The following is a 16248-nucleotide window of genomic DNA, read 5'->3' as shown; positions in this document are numbered from 1 at the left end:
GCCAATTTTGCACTTTTATTAAAAGTTCATTCTCCATTTCTCCTAGTATTAAAGCTAAGCCTTTGGATTAGCTTGTTGAATGGCTAATCTTTACTCGCCTCTACCGTAAAACATCTCATACTTGACACCTGGTTGGTTTCCTGTGGAACGTATACACAATATCAACTGCTTGACTAGTTGACCTATCATTCTTGCAAGAAAATGATGCCACGGAAGGAAGGGTTGAGCAGAGCAGACGCCCGATGCTCTCGAAATGGAGATTTTCTACAAGCATTACTTACAACAATAGTTCTCTTATATATCGAGTATTTGATGCATTTCGAGACTTGAATATTTAGTTGTAAGCGCCTAGTCAGTCAACATGTAGGTGACATTTAGTTGTAAGCACCTAGTCAGTCAACATGTAGGTGACCAGACTATACTGTCCATGATGATGGTGTTTATGAAAATCCATCATACTTACATGCTGGTGTGAGAAACGGAGAGCACAGGCTTCTGTTGAGGGGCAAGATGCAAATGTTACAAGGGGCATGCGTGAACAGCTGAGTGAATTTCCCTATAGATCCAACGCACCAGGCAGTCCAGCAGCACCGTATCACCGAATGAATGCGAGCACTGACAGCAGCAGGTGTCTTCCAGCGGAAGATATCGAAAATATCGGCGCAAAATACTCCCGTTCCGTTTCCAAACTCCAAGACCCCCTTTCCGTCCTCTTGTGTGTGTCGCACCGCCGCCGACCGGGTGCCTGCCGATCATGGCCGGCCGCGACGACCTCGCCGCGCTCCGCGAGCAGACCGCCCTCGCCTCCTCCGCCGCCGTCTCCGTCTCCGACCTCGACCTCGCGTACCAGCTCCAGCTCGCCGAGGCCATCCAGGCATCTCTCCGCCTCGACGCCCTCGCCAGCAATCCCTCCTCTTCCAAAGGCAAAGCCCCCGTCGCCGCCTCCTCCTCCTCCTCGTCCCTGTCCCAGCCCGCCCCCGCGCCGCCGGAGCCCTCGGACGCCTCATACGCCCTGGCGATCCACGCCGCCGACCTCGCGCGCGCCGAGGAGGACCACCGCTACGCCGAGGCCTGCCGCGCCTACTACGCCAGGGCCGCCGCCTCCGCCTGCGTCGCCGCCCACGACGCCATTTTCGCGCGCGAGCTCGCCGCCGTCCCGGAGGACCAGTGGGCCCACGACGGAGACAACATCGAGCGCCCTCTGGACTCGACCAAGCCCCTCTTCCGCGTCATGTTCAAGGGCATGGCGAGCAAGGAGGTGGTCGGATCGCGGGACTGGGACCCCCGCGTCGCGGTCCTCGCCGTGGCGCTGTGCGACTCCCAGGGAAAGGTGGTGCTCAGGATACAGAAGCCGGTGGAAGGGTTTGTGGGCGGTCGCATGATGCTCGAGGCAATGGCGCTCACCGAAGGCCTCCAGGCGGCGCTCGGGTTAGGGATCCAGAGCATTAGGATTCTCAACGATTACAAGGCACTCCATAACCATGTATGCCATGATGCAACCTCTAAATCACTCCGCTTTTATATCTGTTTTACTACTGCTTAGTTGTTACTTGAAGGCCTCAGATCTGCTTATGCAGGTTAAGATAAAATCTTCTTGTCACATCGCAGAATTGATCTCATTGTAGTATATATTTTGGTAATGTTGTTTTCTCATGTTTACAGTACTTGACAGTTTCAGTGGCTGTTTCATTGTATAGTCGTACTGGGAACTAACGGATTGCAGACTGAGATTTTGGAGGTTACATATGTTACAGAAGAAAAGTCTAGAATACAACAATCCATAAACTGATGGCTTTATCATCACATAACTGGATAATCCCATCTTTAGCTAATTGGTTTGGTTAGGGGTCATAACCCATTTCCATTTTACCATACATCGGATATATAGTGTTTTTACAACAGGGATATACAGTTAACGAATCTCTTCGGTGAAATGAGATCACTGTCTTAAGCTAAATGTAGCTTAAAGACAAACTTACAGCTATGTGCCGTTTGGATATTCCTAATTATTTGCTGTACATGTTTTGTGTTTCTCTATCTGCTCTGCTTTCTGATTATGCTGTTAGAAAAGCAGAGGAGGATTTTCTGCACTAGTTATTCATTTAATGTTATCGGTTTCAGCTGAAAATATTTTTCTGGTCCTGGTTTCATGTTTGATACAGAAAATGTTCTTGAACTCTTTACTTCAAACATTCCCAAGGTGAGTGTAGTTGGGTTCAGAGCAGCTTAGTTAGTTTTAAGACATTATATTTGGACATGAATTGTGCTATGTGCTTGACCAATTTAGTAAGCTGTCAATGTGACTAGTATGGCAGCAGTATTCAGTACTCACAAACGGTGTAGGTCAAAGATTAAGACTAAAATGAGACATTTATAGCAAGGGAACTTTTTTTTTCCTATTTGTCTGGCATAATGGCAACCTTAAAAGCTGAATAACTAACATCCAGTTCGGTGCAGGTCTGGGTTTTGAGTTCAGTAGAAGTATTTTCCCTTGCCAAAGCGAAAATTGAGTAAAGAACAAAATTTCACGTTTTGCTTACGTGCATAGATAATTGGTGCGCATGCAAGTTCAGTGGTCACATGATTGAATTCTTTACCAGTGCTCTTATTGTGATGTCCTGTACTCTTATGCTTATTTCCTAATTTTTGGGATTGTAGATGCGTGGAATTTGGCGCCCGAAACAGGCGAAGCTTGCAGAAATGATAGATCAGGTTCTGTCAGTAGCAAAGAAATTCAAACAATGTGAAATTTCACTTGTGGAACGAGGCAAACTTGATTACGTGATGAAATTAGCAAGAGATTCGATACTCTCTCAGATTGCCAAAGCTGTTGCTGTGAATGCTAGCAAGGAGAAAAGAGAGACCTGCGCCATCTGCCTCGAAGACACCGATGTTTCTAAAATTCATGTGGTCGAAGGCTGTGCACATCACTTTTGTTTCTGCTGCATGAAGGAGCATGTGAAAGTTAAGCTACTCCATGGAACTCTCCCAGCTTGCCCACAAGATGGTTGCACTACAAAGCTAACCATGGAGGGTTCAAAGATATTCCTATCGCCTCGACTGTTAGATATCATGGTGCAACGCATCAGGGAAGGACAGATCCCTGCTACTCAAAAGATTTACTGCCCGTACCCCAAGTGTTCAGCCTTGATGTCCTTGAGTGAAATGAAACACCCATTGCAAGAATCTTCCTCAAAGTACACCATTGCTGATGCTGCCACATTGAGAAAGTGTGTCAAATGCAGAGGCTCATTCTGCATCAGCTGGACAGGATGTCTTGTTACTACTACAAGAGTAGGTACCCCCAAGCTCGTCCAGATGATGCGAAGTTACAGAACCTTGCACGGCAGCAGCTGTGGCGCCAATGTGTCAAATGCAAGCACATGATTGAACTCTCAGAGGGCTGCTACCATATGACCTGTGTGTAAGTATCTAATTCTGGTTGTGCCGTTTGCATATCTATCTTTACCGATGTTACTGTGAATGGTCTATTCTTATGATTTTTCATGTCAATCAATTCCCTGCTGATGTGCTTTTTATGCCCTAATGCTCACAGCCTCAGATTTGTTTCCTGTTTGACCTTTTCGTGCATCCTGTTCTTGCTTAATTCTTTCAGATGCGGCTATGAATTCTGCTACACCTGTGGGAAAGAATGGAAAGACAAGAAAGCGACCTGCTCGTGCCCGCTGTGGGATGAAGATAATATTATCCGTGATGGCATGGAAGATGACGATGACGATGATGATGACTACGATGAGGATGAGGATGATGACTATGACTACGATGAGGATGAGGATGATTACTACTCCCTCCGTCCCATAATATAAGAACGTTTTTGACACTAATGTGGTGTTAAAAACGTTCTTATATTTTGGGACAGAGGGAGTATGCTAGAGAAGGCCAACACTATGACCGGCATAACGCTGGTCACCACCATGGTGGTGGAGGAGCCCAGAATTTTTATGACTACAACAACAATCCCGGGCATCTTCCTCGTCATGGCGGTGGAGGGGCTAGAAATTTCTACAGCTACAACTAGTCCAGTACTTCTGCAGCTACAACTGATGTTACTGTTAGTTAAGCAGAATCTCCTACCGTTCTATTTGCGTTTGCGTTTAGTATCTAACTACCTGATGGTACTATCCTGTCAGGCGCACATGAACTTAGGCAAGGCAAGGCAAATTAGTATGAGTGAACGTTGGTTTTTGCACATGGCCTATGTTCTTGATCAGTGATATTTTCTTTTTATGATACTCTCGGATAGTATGCACATGCCCAGAACAGAACTGGCTCCGGTATTTTTGTTGTTGTTTTTTCTTCTCTTTATTTCATCTTAATCCTCAAACAAGAAACAAATCATAGCCTGGGACAAGAAAAGCACAGGTGAATGTGAAAGTAAGCTCTGCAGGAAGAAAGAGCAGCATGCCAACTCCTGTAGTTCCTGCCGTCTAGAGTACTATACATACAGTGTTGTAAAGGCCTATGGAGATGGAAAATCAAAAAAGTTTTCCTCAAGAGGGGAAAGGATACAACCTAACATCATTTGGTAAGAAGGCTGTGTGGAATATCTGTCCTGTTCCTTTGCAACAAGGGCACAAAAACTTCTGTTGCATGTCTCCAGTTCTCTCTTTACATCATAGACAGAGGTAACCAGCCAACCCAACCCAGATTGAGTGTGTCTGTCATCCTCTCGAACCCACCATGTTCTTCTTCTCTTGTAAAGAGTCGGCGGTCTCCTTCTCGGCTTCGATCATGGCCTTCTTGGCGAGCTCGTAGCCTGCAAAGTTCATTGCTCCGAGAGGAGCGATCCAGAAGAAGCGCGGGATCGCACCCTTGAAGAGCCCGAGGGGCCCCTCGTTTCGGAGGATGGAGAAGACTATCAACTGCATGGAGACTGGCGTGCCTGGTGGGGCGGTCATCATCCGGGTCTTCATCACGTCGAAGGGAGTGGTGACAACTGCTGCAAGCCCTCCAGACAATGCTCCAACTGCTATAGTTTCCCATGGTTCCAACTCTCTGCTCAAGACATGCTGTGCCGCCTACAAAACCATGGGCATGATGATTGGTTAGATACATCTAATTTTGGAAAACTAACATGAGATTGCAAATGAAACAGATAAATTTTAGACCATTAATAGCAAAAGTTACTAAGCATGATGTAAAATTACATTTCAGCTTTGGACAACTAACATATATGACTAAATTTGAAGGTATGGTGAAAGAAAAAAGAATGTAAGAATTCAATTTACCTTTTTAGCTTCACCGTAAAGACACATTCCGGCAACATAGAAAGGAACCTCACGACAAAGAGTGGCCCCAGTGCCACGGAAGAAACCCTTTAGGCCATCTTTTTGCATGGTACCAACAATGGCCTCCCCTACATTGTCGAAGATTCCAGCCTGCAACCGTTGCTTAAGAACCTCACAAGGAATACGGACTGCGGTTCCCAGGATTGTGCTGCAGAAGGAAGCCAACGATTGCACCTGCGAGAGGAGCAGATATAAGGCAAAACAATTATTCAAGGACTCTTTCTTTTCGCCAATATCCTACTTCAGGTGTAAGCCAAGCAGAATAACTTCTGTAACTATATCAGAATGCTATCAAGGGAAAAAGAATGTGGTTCTATACATGATGGCTTAGGCAGGTCAGGTTTCTAATTAGCACGGAGGTAAGATACAAGCCAAAGAATTAATGCTACAGCTAAAAACTTTCTGTTCTGACGCTGACAAGGCGGGTCCAGACTCAATGCCAATGAGACAGTGAGTCGATTATACAACATTTCAACACTTTGAATTGTAGATAATAGAAAAGGTAAATATGGACCATGAACAGTAAAGAGTGTACCTGAATCTCCGGAAGTGTTGGAGCCACTCTTACTAATATGAGCTTACTTGCTTCAAAGATTCCTGTCCTCAAACCATGGCTGCAAATGGCATCGTATGAATATGCAGCCTTCACAAGAAAGCTTGCAAAATTTTAGAAAAGAACTGACCTTGAAAACTGTCCGAGAATTGCAGGGATAGAACCTCGATACAGTCCTTGAATCCCAATTTGTGGAAGCTTTGCAATTAGCTCTGGAAATGAGAGCGTAGATGCTTGGACACGTGTCTGATAATATGAGAAGACAAACTTGAATGAGAAACCTCCATGGGACTGCAAATTCTCTCAACGAGATCATTAAACTTCAGCCAGCCTAGGCTAACACAGGATATGGTGAGTAAGCTTATACTCCCTCCGTTCCTAAATACTTGTCTTTCTAGGCATTTCAACAAGTGACTACATACGGAGCAAACTGAGTGAATCTACACTCTAAAATATGTCTACATACATCCGTATGTGGCAGTCATTTGAAATGTCTAGAAAGACAAATATTTAGGAACGGAGGGAGTAGCAGATAATGAGTTGTCATACTATGCAGTGATAGCTCGCGATAGACCTAACTGTGCTAGATGTGCTTCCTTTAACTTTTTAGTTGCATATGGTCAAGAGTCCTAGGATTTGCTTTATGGTTAATTCTCTGACATGGAGCCTACAAGGTGCATATGTTGTTCAACATTATCTGATGTTAACTTATTTGGCTTCAGTCACTTTGGTCACAAAGATATCCATCTCTAAAAATGTCTAGTGAAGGCATTGCTGAATGAATGCTTTGGAGACCGAACTTGTTTTAACTGAAAGGTGAATGGAAGCATGTTGCTGTACCTTCATTGTATCAATAGGGTGCAACATAGAGGTAGAAAGGGCACTAGCAAGACCTCCAGCTAAAGCCGACTTCAAAACATTTCCGGCAGATATTTCTACAGGTGGGGGAACAGCAACCAATGTAGCTGCTTCAAACCAAATGTTCCTGAATGCATTTGTAAGTGAAGAAACAAGTCAATGGCAATCTGAGTAGGAACACTGCTAAAAGATACTCCCTCCATCCCATAATATAAGAGCGTTTTTGGCACTAGTGTAGTGTCAAAAACGCTCTTATATTATGGGACGGAGGGAGTAGTCAAGAAAGGGCAACTATTGCCATGCCTAGTTGGTTGTTCACTCAAGTCAACTCAGATGTAGTATCACGCTAGACATACCGAGGATCATCTTCAAGGCGCTCTGAAGGAAGTAGAAGCATGAAACTGCGAAAATGGCTGTATGAGATTGATCCTTCTGAATCTGCATTTAGATAGCGCAGCATGGCAGCAGCATTATCTTCATTGGCCGGGAGGCCTGCACCTTTTAACGATTCAACAATCTGATTCTTGTGAAGCGTCCCAGACTTGCTCAAACACAATGTGGTGTATGCCCGGAGTATTGTTGCCTCCTTCTGCTCCATCAAGGACAGAAATTGTTTCCACCCAATCGACTTTGAAAACCTGTTACTTCTGGTACGCCGTAACAAATCCCGAGCGTACCTCCGCGGCAATCGCCTCTTTCTCATAGCAACTTCAAGATCTTCTAGGGTGACTTGGCCATCACCATCTCTATCCAATTCCTCAAAGAATCGCTTCCCTGCAGCAACAATAGGTGCACAGTAGAACTTAGGTGAAACATGGCCAGAGTTACCGCTATTCATTTAGAAAAGAATAACAAATGAACGTTCTCACTAGTAAGATTTCAGCAGCATTACTTTTCTAAAAGATTTCAGCAATATGTGACAGCATCAAACCAATCTCTGGAGCTCTAGATGTATTGACATAGATGATACAATACCCTCTCAACCATTAGATTACCCTGGACCTGGAGAAGTCTTGCTCTAAAGGATTGTAGTGCATAGTCCAAGTAGCGTTTATTAAAATGGTAAAGCAATATGATGGAACTATCACCTTCGCCGGTGTTCAACGAGGGCGCAAGTAACGCTCACAGGCCTAAAAGACACTTTTCTACGTAATACGCGAGTAAAGCTCACTACACTATTAGCACAGATCCTCAATCTGCATCTTGGAAGGTCATCTATGTGAATAAGACAATTATGCAGTTCAGGCTGATAGAAATAAACAATGTATTACCAGACGTTTTTGTAGGCTAAACTAGCCTACAAAAACGTTTTATATTTTGATACAGAGGTATAGTAGTACATTTCAACAGTTATCCTACAGCAGTTTCATTCGGCAATTCTCTGTTTGGCACCCTATAGATAACATATTTCTTTATTTGACAAGAAACATGATAAGCTTCTGACAAATGCAAATCATCAGCCTATACACGAAATAAGCAAAGTATAATGCGAGGAATTCCTCGTGTTGGAAAACGGCGCTACTATACCTTCGATTTCTGCATACCGGAAGAAGTCTTGCACGGAGAAAAGCTTCTTCTTGTCTGGATGGCTATCCACTGAAGTCGACAATCTGCCAACCAGCTGTGGAACCGACTCAATCAGCTCCGTCAGTGAAACCGTGGACAGAGTTGACCGCAGCCGCTCCACATTCGACAATGGGATGTTGAGCAACCGGCCGGCAAACTTCTGCGGTGGCTGTGCAGCATCACCACCACTGTCAGCCCCTTCCCTCTCCCCGATTACACCGTCCTGGCCAGCAGCCGGTGGCGCCGAGGCCTGGGAGTCATCGGCGAAGCTCGCCGCCGGCGCCCCCAGCCTGGCGAACCCCAGGTTGGAGAGGAACCCGTCGAAATCAGCCTTCTTACCAACGATGACCTTCCTGACGACCTGAAACTGGTCGATTTGCAGGGCGGCGCTGCCGAACTCCTCGCCCTTCTGCCTGCACGCGCCCTCCAGCGCCTGCAGGTTGTGCGCCAGGGCGTCGAACGCAATGCAGAGCAGGAGCTCCAGCTGCTGCTGCGGCAGCGGCTGCCTTTTCCCGGCGTCGAGGAGCGGCGGCGTGGCCTGTTTGGTCCGGCCTCGCCTGGGCTTGTTGTGGTCGTTGCCGAAGCATCTCGAGAATGACCGGAGGGGCTTGTGGAGGAAGTTGGTGAGGACGACGTGGAGGTGGAGGAGGCAGTCAGGCTGGCGCTGCTCCTGCTGATGCTGCTGCTTGGAATCGGATCCGGGGAGGTGGAGGTGGGCGAGAGCGCCGCGGGCGGCGGCGAGGAAGGAGTCGAGGGGGTGCTGGTCGGACGCCATCGTGACGGGGCGGGCGGCGGCGGCAGCACTAGGTGGCGCGGTGGATCCCGGCGAGCGGCCGCATGTGTGGTCAGCCGGAGGCGGGCCTCTGTCGCCCGCGGAGGTGGACGAATGGCGGTCCCCCTCTGTTCCCTTCCGGCGAGCTGCGGCGGAGGAGATGAACGGCCTGAGCTTGCGTTGTTTGTTTCGATGAGGGGAGGAGAGGAGGGGAGGGGTGGCCGGGAGGAGGAGGGGGACACGGGAGGTGGAGAAGCGGCGAGCCGCGAGCAGGAACCCAAAACGACAGGGAAGGGGAAAAAAGCTTTTTTTAAGAGAGAAAAATTCCAGTTTTTCTCTCCATTTTGGGCCTATTTCTGCTGCCCAGCTTTATTCGTGCTGCTGGTGCTCGTGTGGCCATTGGCCACTCTGAATTGTGTGTGATGCCGTTGCCACAGCCGCTGCACATCTCCTCTCATGTTTTTTTTTTGACATGGTACAATAATTACCGCGCATGGCAGATACTCCCTCCCTATCAAAATAGAAAACGCCTATTTTGATATGATATGGAAGGAGTAACCTTTTATTTTATTTTTGAGGATCGTATGAAAGATAACTATTCCATGCACACAACCAGTGATCTTGTTCGATCTTGAGGAGGATTCTGCAGCAATATGCACATGTCATTTCCCATGCCACCAATGAATGGAAAGGAAAGGAAAAGGATAGCCAAGATCCAACTGCTCCTCCTGTTCAGCGGGCCCCGGCCTTGGTTCTATCAGCAAAAATGGATAAGACTGACGATAACAGCAGCATCCCACGTGTAACATCCGAGATCGGCCACCCCAACCAACCAACTTTTCCCAAACCAAACCATGCCAGAGTAGAGTTCATCGGCAGTCCCAGAATGAAACATTTATTCCTGTCACAAAAATCTTACTCACCCCACCCCACCCCAGTATATACTGCACTGCACTTTTCCTCCCCACTGTAGCAGTAACTAGCACAGCAGACAACAGTTTAACACAACTCCCTGACTTACTACAGTACTACACAAGAACATTAACATTATTATTATTTTATATTCCGACAATACGGCTACTCCTACCACCACATAATATAGCACCAGACTGACTGAACCACAACCAGCCCCCCTCCACAATGCTGACCGTTTGGCTAGATGAGCTCGAAGCGCATAAGGAGCCTGACGGACTTGTACCTGTTGCCCTTGCGGTCATGGAGGGGCACGGCGCGGATCCCCTGCTTCAGCTCCATCACCGGCAGGCACGTCTGCCCCCCGAAGTCGTGCTTCTCCGACATGTCGTACTCCTGGACCTCCACCCTCAGCAGGGCCAGCTCAGGGACCGTCAGCGGGAACGTGAACTCCTCGTCCCACACCGGCACCCACTGGTCCTCGATCGTCCGGGTCTTCTTCATCACGCAGTCCGCCCGCACCCCCGCGATCCCCACCTGTTTTATTCAACATTGCCACCCATATACATTCTCAACAAAAAGTTGCCACTCCAGTTGAGCTTTTTCACCGCAGGAGATCATGAGACACGTACCCTGGCGTAGAAATCGGGCGGAGAAAAGGCGTCGAAATGAGTCTTACTGAAGTCCATGCGCCACCCGTCCCCCATATACACTTTCACCTGCGTAGGCATTACAAAATGTGTTAGTTTTCACAGAAATATGTACATGTGGGTGGACACCTTAAGAGTTTTCAGCAATACGTATATGTGGGTGGACCTTAAGGGTTTTCTTCACCGGCAGGCTCGCTTTGGGATCAAACACTTCACCATTTGGGCCTGTCTTTAGCAAGAAGTCGGGCTTTTTAACGTATCCGCAGCCACCGTTGGCTCTGAAAAATCCTTGCATTAATCTTAGCGATTTGTCATGCCCCTGAAATTTCAAAGGCCAGTCAAAAAAGAGGAAGAAAGCTGAATGATCAAGTGTTGCTAACTATTATAAGTACATGACAGCTACTGATGCAATTGCAGCAATTCAGATTCAGAGTGTGTCCAAACAGCTTAACTTCACCTTCAGATTCAGAGTGTGTCCAAACAGCTAACTATTATAAGTTGATCTGTATAATACTATTTTTAAGTGTTGCAGACCCACTTTTGTTAAGTTTTTTCTGCTGCCTTGCTATGTGAATAAAATGGGAAGCAAGAGTAGGTGAGGTTTGGCAAAGACGTAGTATTAGAACAGTTGGTGAGAACTCCTTATTCATTCTCTCAAGTCATTGTTGATCCAGATTATTATATTTGATAGGTCACCAAATGTTATCTCCAAATGCGCGAGATGCTCAAACTTAAACTATGTGAGGAATAAATATAAGCAAAAATGAGCGAACGGTGATTTATGAGTCATGACAGTAAGGAATTGTAATCCAACCTGCATGTTAAATGCAACCATCTGCGCACCATGAGTCCAGGCCTTCATTGGATCATAGTTAGAAGAATTAATCCTTGTACCCTTCGGATAAATCCTTAATATATTCCTCTGAGTAAACCTGAATCAAAGCTAAATTAGTTTTCTAATTGTTCATGGTCCAGCAGTGTATCAGCTTCCCTTGTGAAAAGTATATTGAGTAACAAAAGGTAACAATAAATTGACACAGTAATGTTTGCACACAGATACATGGATTGAAATGCCACAACTAGGAACGTCAATCATTTCCAAATATTAACCAGGGTATTTCACAATAAATCCCCTTGAGATTAGTATGGTATGACCAAATTAAACTGTGAGAATGTAGCAGTTGCTACCATCAGTACCCCAGTGATTTAGGCACATTTTGATTCATGATATGGTGTAAGAGTAGCAGCATGACTGTTCATGTAATATCTTTCCAAGTCATAGTCTAGCATTGCGTTTTTGTTGCCACCAGTTCATTTGTCGCATTAAAAACTGAAGACTATAACAATAATAAAAGTAATTGGACATATATGGGTTCATAAACCCAACTACACCTGTCGTATTTCAGTTATTCGGCCCAAAAATTCTAAAGTTCTTCTGCACCGAGCTTCCTATAATCAACTATTGTATATTCCAATTACCTTATGATATCAGCACCATGAGAAGCTGTTGCTTTACCCAACTGTGTCTCGCTCAAAGAAAGACGTCTGACTTTGTCAGGGTCGACCTTAAGCGCATCCCTCATACGGCCTTTTGGTTTGCCAGCATGGATTGTTATTAGTTTCCTATACTCACAGGCAGTATCCGGCTGAAATTTAGGATCCTCTTCCTCAGATTCTTCGTCATCTTCGTCATCTGGTTCATCCTGTTTATGGCAACAAATAAATTTCTGTACATAATAACCTTTTATTTTTAACGGGTGCATGCCTCCAAAAGGCAGACAAAATTGCAGACCTTGCCATCAGAATCATCAGCATTTGAATCTATTCTTCTCAAGTTTCCTTCCTCTGCTAATTTATCTGCATTGCCACTGATTTTCTGATCACCCTGAGCTTTAAGAAATTCCCTGTATTCTTGTGGGGGTTTAGTTGAGATGATTATCCTTCTCATTAGAGCTTCTGGAGAAGGGAACTCATTTAGTGTGTCTGAACTAGGGACGTAAAGGAGGTCTCCAAATGTTTCCGTGATCATCTAAGATAATTAGAGTCAGAACTGAGGATTTAAACAAAATACATGCAGGAAAAGATATATAAAGTAAACTTTACCCCGGCTACTTTGGCTTGGAGATCTGCTGTGAGGTGATCTTCAAGAGTAATTACAAGAGGATATGTTGAAGCGCAGAAAGCGTATTCTTTAATGGACTTTAAACATCTCATGATTTCTACTGGTGCAGTTAATGTCCTTTCAAATGGCACAAAAAAGAAGACTTAGGGAACATAGTGAAAAAATTAGGATGATTGCAAATTCAAGAAGCAGATTATGACTTAACAAGCAGAAAATAAAAGATAGAATTCAGAAGCTAATAAATAGGTTATAACTTATTCTCAGTTAATTTTACAAATATATCCATACAGATCTAAAAAAATATTCACCTTGTTGTAATAATTTGTTCATCTAGTACAAAAGATTGTAGTGTTTAATCTCAGAGTTAAAAAATGAAATATTGGATGGATCACAACTTCCGATCGATGGTCCTCGGCATCGACTGAGAACAAAGAAATTCGCAAGTGACTGAAATTTAGCGAAACCAAAATTTATATCATTTCATAACTCTACCAGTCCCAAATATCCTGAAATATGTCACTGTTCAAGATTAAGCACATTTCATTTTTGTTTTGGTACCATGGGAAAACATGTACTAGCATGTAATCTCACATTCTATCTTATCCATGCAGTACCCAAAAAAAAATCACTGGCAGAGTATTTTTATTTAATATTGCAACAACCCTGTTAGTTCTAGTACCCTGAAAGGGTGGAACATGTACACTGTTGAACACTAAGGGCAACAAATACACTCACAGGCTCGTAGGTGAACATGTAATCAATGCTATGCAGTACAGCAGGACCATCTACCAGGGTGCCTCCGAACACTGATCAGGACCATGTAGTATTTGACCTTTCTCGGTAGGGTGCTCACTAGTGTGATTTATTCACTCCAGAAACAGAGCTAAGCTAAGCTCAGATTAAATTTTTGTTAAAAAGGAAATCATGATATAAAATAATTGTTCTGTCGCCAAAATTATACCAGTACATTGCAACCATAATGGAGTGTCGTGCTGCAATGTAAATACAGCAAGTATTTATAAAATCTATGGGTTGAGGAAGCAGAATGCATACCCTCCATGCAGAATGTCAACACAGTTCTTTGCGGAGTTTGGCCACATATCGAGTTCAATCACTCGCACGCCATTCTGCAATGCTGCTATGATTGGAACGTCACTGGAGTCACTATTGAGCTGGTTTCCGGTGAGGTAAGAATTGTGACCGGTGAATACATAGTAATGAGAAATCGGGGCCGACATGTCCTGGTGAACCTGGGAAGAGAATTAAAGTAAGAATGAGACGTAATGTATGGTAAGAGCAACAGAAAAATAAAAGCAGGTAACAAATGAGCAGCACCAGGCGCACATTCTGTACAACCGGCTATCTATTTATTTTTGGAAGCATTTCGTGCAAAAGTCGACAAGAACAATCCCGAAACGATAGAGCAATCTTGCTGGTTGTGCGGGGGACGAAGTGAAACCAGGCCTCTCCTGTGGCAGGAGGTGGTTTTCTACTACCTAGAAATAGCCCCCCTTTTTGGTTGAGTGGTATGGGAAAGCGATGGTCAACCCACCCACTGCGGATGTGGAGTCAACAACGCCCATTCACCTTGCATCACATTCACATCCAAGGAGGAGCGAGTTGAATTAAGGTCGTTGACCGCCGCTAGCATTGCATGGCGAGACAGAGCAGCACATGGAAGGTCGAAGCCAACCAGAATCGGCCGCAATTTACCGCAACTAGATCGTGCAATCAATCTGTTTCCCCGCAGCAGCAATGAATCAAGCAACAGACGGACGAACGAACGAACCTTGTTGGAGATGGGCGGGTTGAGGTCCGGCGAGAAGAGGAAGCCGAAGAAGTCGTCGAGCGTGGGCAGCGCGGCGGCGGGGGACCGGCCGACGAAGCGGGCGATCCCGCCGGCGGCGCCGCCGCCGGAGAGCGCGGCGAGGACGCGGTCTGCCTCGGCAGGGTCCTCGCGCTGCACGTCGGCGAGGAAGCGGCGGAGGCCGTCGTCGCCGTGCGCGGCCCCGGCGGCTGCGTGGGCGGCGCGGACGTCGGGGGGCGGGTGCGCGTCCGGGGATCGGAACTTGCGGGTGAAGCACATGCAGTAGCGGTAGGCGTAGCTGCCCATTCCTTCTCGTGCGCCCGATGGAGATGGCCCGAATCTTCTCCTCCCGCCGGGACCAGGGCTGCCGGACTACTAGAGACTAGAGAGGGAGGAGGCACGAGGAGAATGAGATGCCCCCTGCCGGCCGCTCCTCGCTTTGCGCTGCGCACGCGGTGCCTGGACTGGACTGGGACTTCTAATGGCGGGTGGGGGTGGCCGCCATTCGCTCGTCTCCTCCGCGTGCGCTCCGCTTCCTCGTCCGCGTACGCGTGGTGCGCGTGTGGGAGGAGGAGACGAGAAGATTTAGTTTTTACGAGCGGGCGGGCGGGGGAGGGGAGGGGAGGGGGCGACCGACCGACTGGCTCCTGTCCTGATGGCGAGAGTCACAGTGGAAATGGAAGCGGGGGGAGAAGAAGCAAGATGCCAGGCCAGGCGACGCCACGGAGTTTCAAAAAGGCGGGGTCATGTTTTCGCCTACACCCCTCGCTTTTTCCCTATAATTTATCCCATGCCGACTTACCTCGCCCATCTATCATTCCCTCGTATCCAAATTAATCGTTGCAGCTCTAATACAACTACCCCTACGTCTTTTTACATACATACAGAGCAAAATGAATGAATCTATACTTTAAACTATGTCTATATACATCTGTATGTAGTTTATATTAAAATCTTTATAAAATCTTATATTTAGGAACGGATGGAGTACTTATTTTCCAAAATATAGTAAAAAAAATAGGTTGACTCTAAAACAGTGATGGTTGTAAAAATCTTTTGGCACAGCAATGACTGCTTTGACAGAGTAGCTAACTCATTGACAAGCAAAAAATTAATCAAATTATTGAGTAGCCAAATATTTAGAAAGGATTAAATTAGACCCCAAACATATGACTAGCCAATTATTTAGTAGGATTTAAATTAGACTCCAAACATACTAGGGTTGATTTTTGAATACGTTGTGAGGAGTCAATTAACTCACCGATAGTGCAAAAAAAAACACATAATATTCATGTAGGAAAAGTGTAGGTTCCTCTCTGGGCTAAATGATTTATATTAAAAGAATTATGGACTTTTGCAAAAGAAGAGGTTATGGACAATTTAAGATTTTTCTCTCAGTAAAATATGAACTATTTATTATACAGATAGATGAGCTCAAGCCTTGTTATTATCCCCCCCCCCCCCCACCCCACCCCGGGAGGTCCAATGCATTCTTTTAATCTTCCATGACTCTTCAGAAAATTCAGCGCTCTTCATGTATATGTTCTTAGTCGGGTGGGATTTTCGTACCGCATGACGAGTGAATTGCAAAAAACCATCACATTTGAGGTTTCATCTGCGAAAAACCACCAGGTCGCTAATCATTTGCAAAATCACCGCGCATTCAATAAACATTTTGCAGTTTGCACTGAACAGGTGC

The 16248-nt window shown here is 45.8% G+C and overlaps 2 protein-coding genes and 1 pseudogene across 2 annotated transcripts; 1 reads left to right on the top strand and 2 right to left on the bottom strand.

Moving 5' to 3' along the window:
* Positions 1–602: 602 nt before the first annotated feature.
* Positions 603–4100, top strand: LOC109748164 (E3 ubiquitin-protein ligase RSL1-like; annotated as a pseudogene).
* Positions 4101–4384: 284 nt separating this feature from the next.
* LOC109748163 (calcium-dependent mitochondrial ATP-magnesium/phosphate carrier protein 1) lies at positions 4385–9394 on the bottom strand. Its single transcript, XM_020307202.4, has 7 exons — positions 8248–9394; positions 7077–7494; positions 6703–6847; positions 5993–6108; positions 5845–5923; positions 5250–5483; positions 4385–5039 (listed from the first exon to the last, which is right to left on the bottom strand). Exons 1-7 carry the CDS (start codon positions 9059–9061, stop codon positions 4683–4685), a joined length of 2163 nt encoding a protein of 720 aa, XP_020162791.1. The 5' UTR covers positions 9062–9394; the 3' UTR covers positions 4385–4682.
* A 532-nt stretch (positions 9395–9926) lies between these two features.
* Positions 9927–15307, bottom strand: LOC109756963 (phosphoinositide phospholipase C 2). The gene is made up of 9 exons (XM_020315799.4): positions 14532–15307; positions 13796–13992; positions 12724–12859; positions 12413–12649; positions 12100–12323; positions 11435–11552; positions 10787–10939; positions 10603–10689; positions 9927–10507 (listed from the first exon to the last, which is right to left on the bottom strand). Exons 1-9 carry the CDS (start codon positions 14853–14855, stop codon positions 10214–10216), a joined length of 1770 nt encoding a protein of 589 aa, XP_020171388.1. The 5' UTR covers positions 14856–15307; the 3' UTR covers positions 9927–10213.
* Positions 15308–16248: the final 941 nt, after the last annotated feature.

The sequence above is a fragment of the Aegilops tauschii genome, chromosome 5 (genome assembly GCF_002575655.3).
Source record: "Aegilops tauschii subsp. strangulata cultivar AL8/78 chromosome 5, Aet v6.0, whole genome shotgun sequence".
Classification (NCBI taxonomy): domain Eukaryota; kingdom Viridiplantae; phylum Streptophyta; class Magnoliopsida; order Poales; family Poaceae; genus Aegilops; species Aegilops tauschii.
Note: the sequence above shows the minus strand (reverse complement) of the source record. Positions and strands in the feature narration are given on the sequence as shown.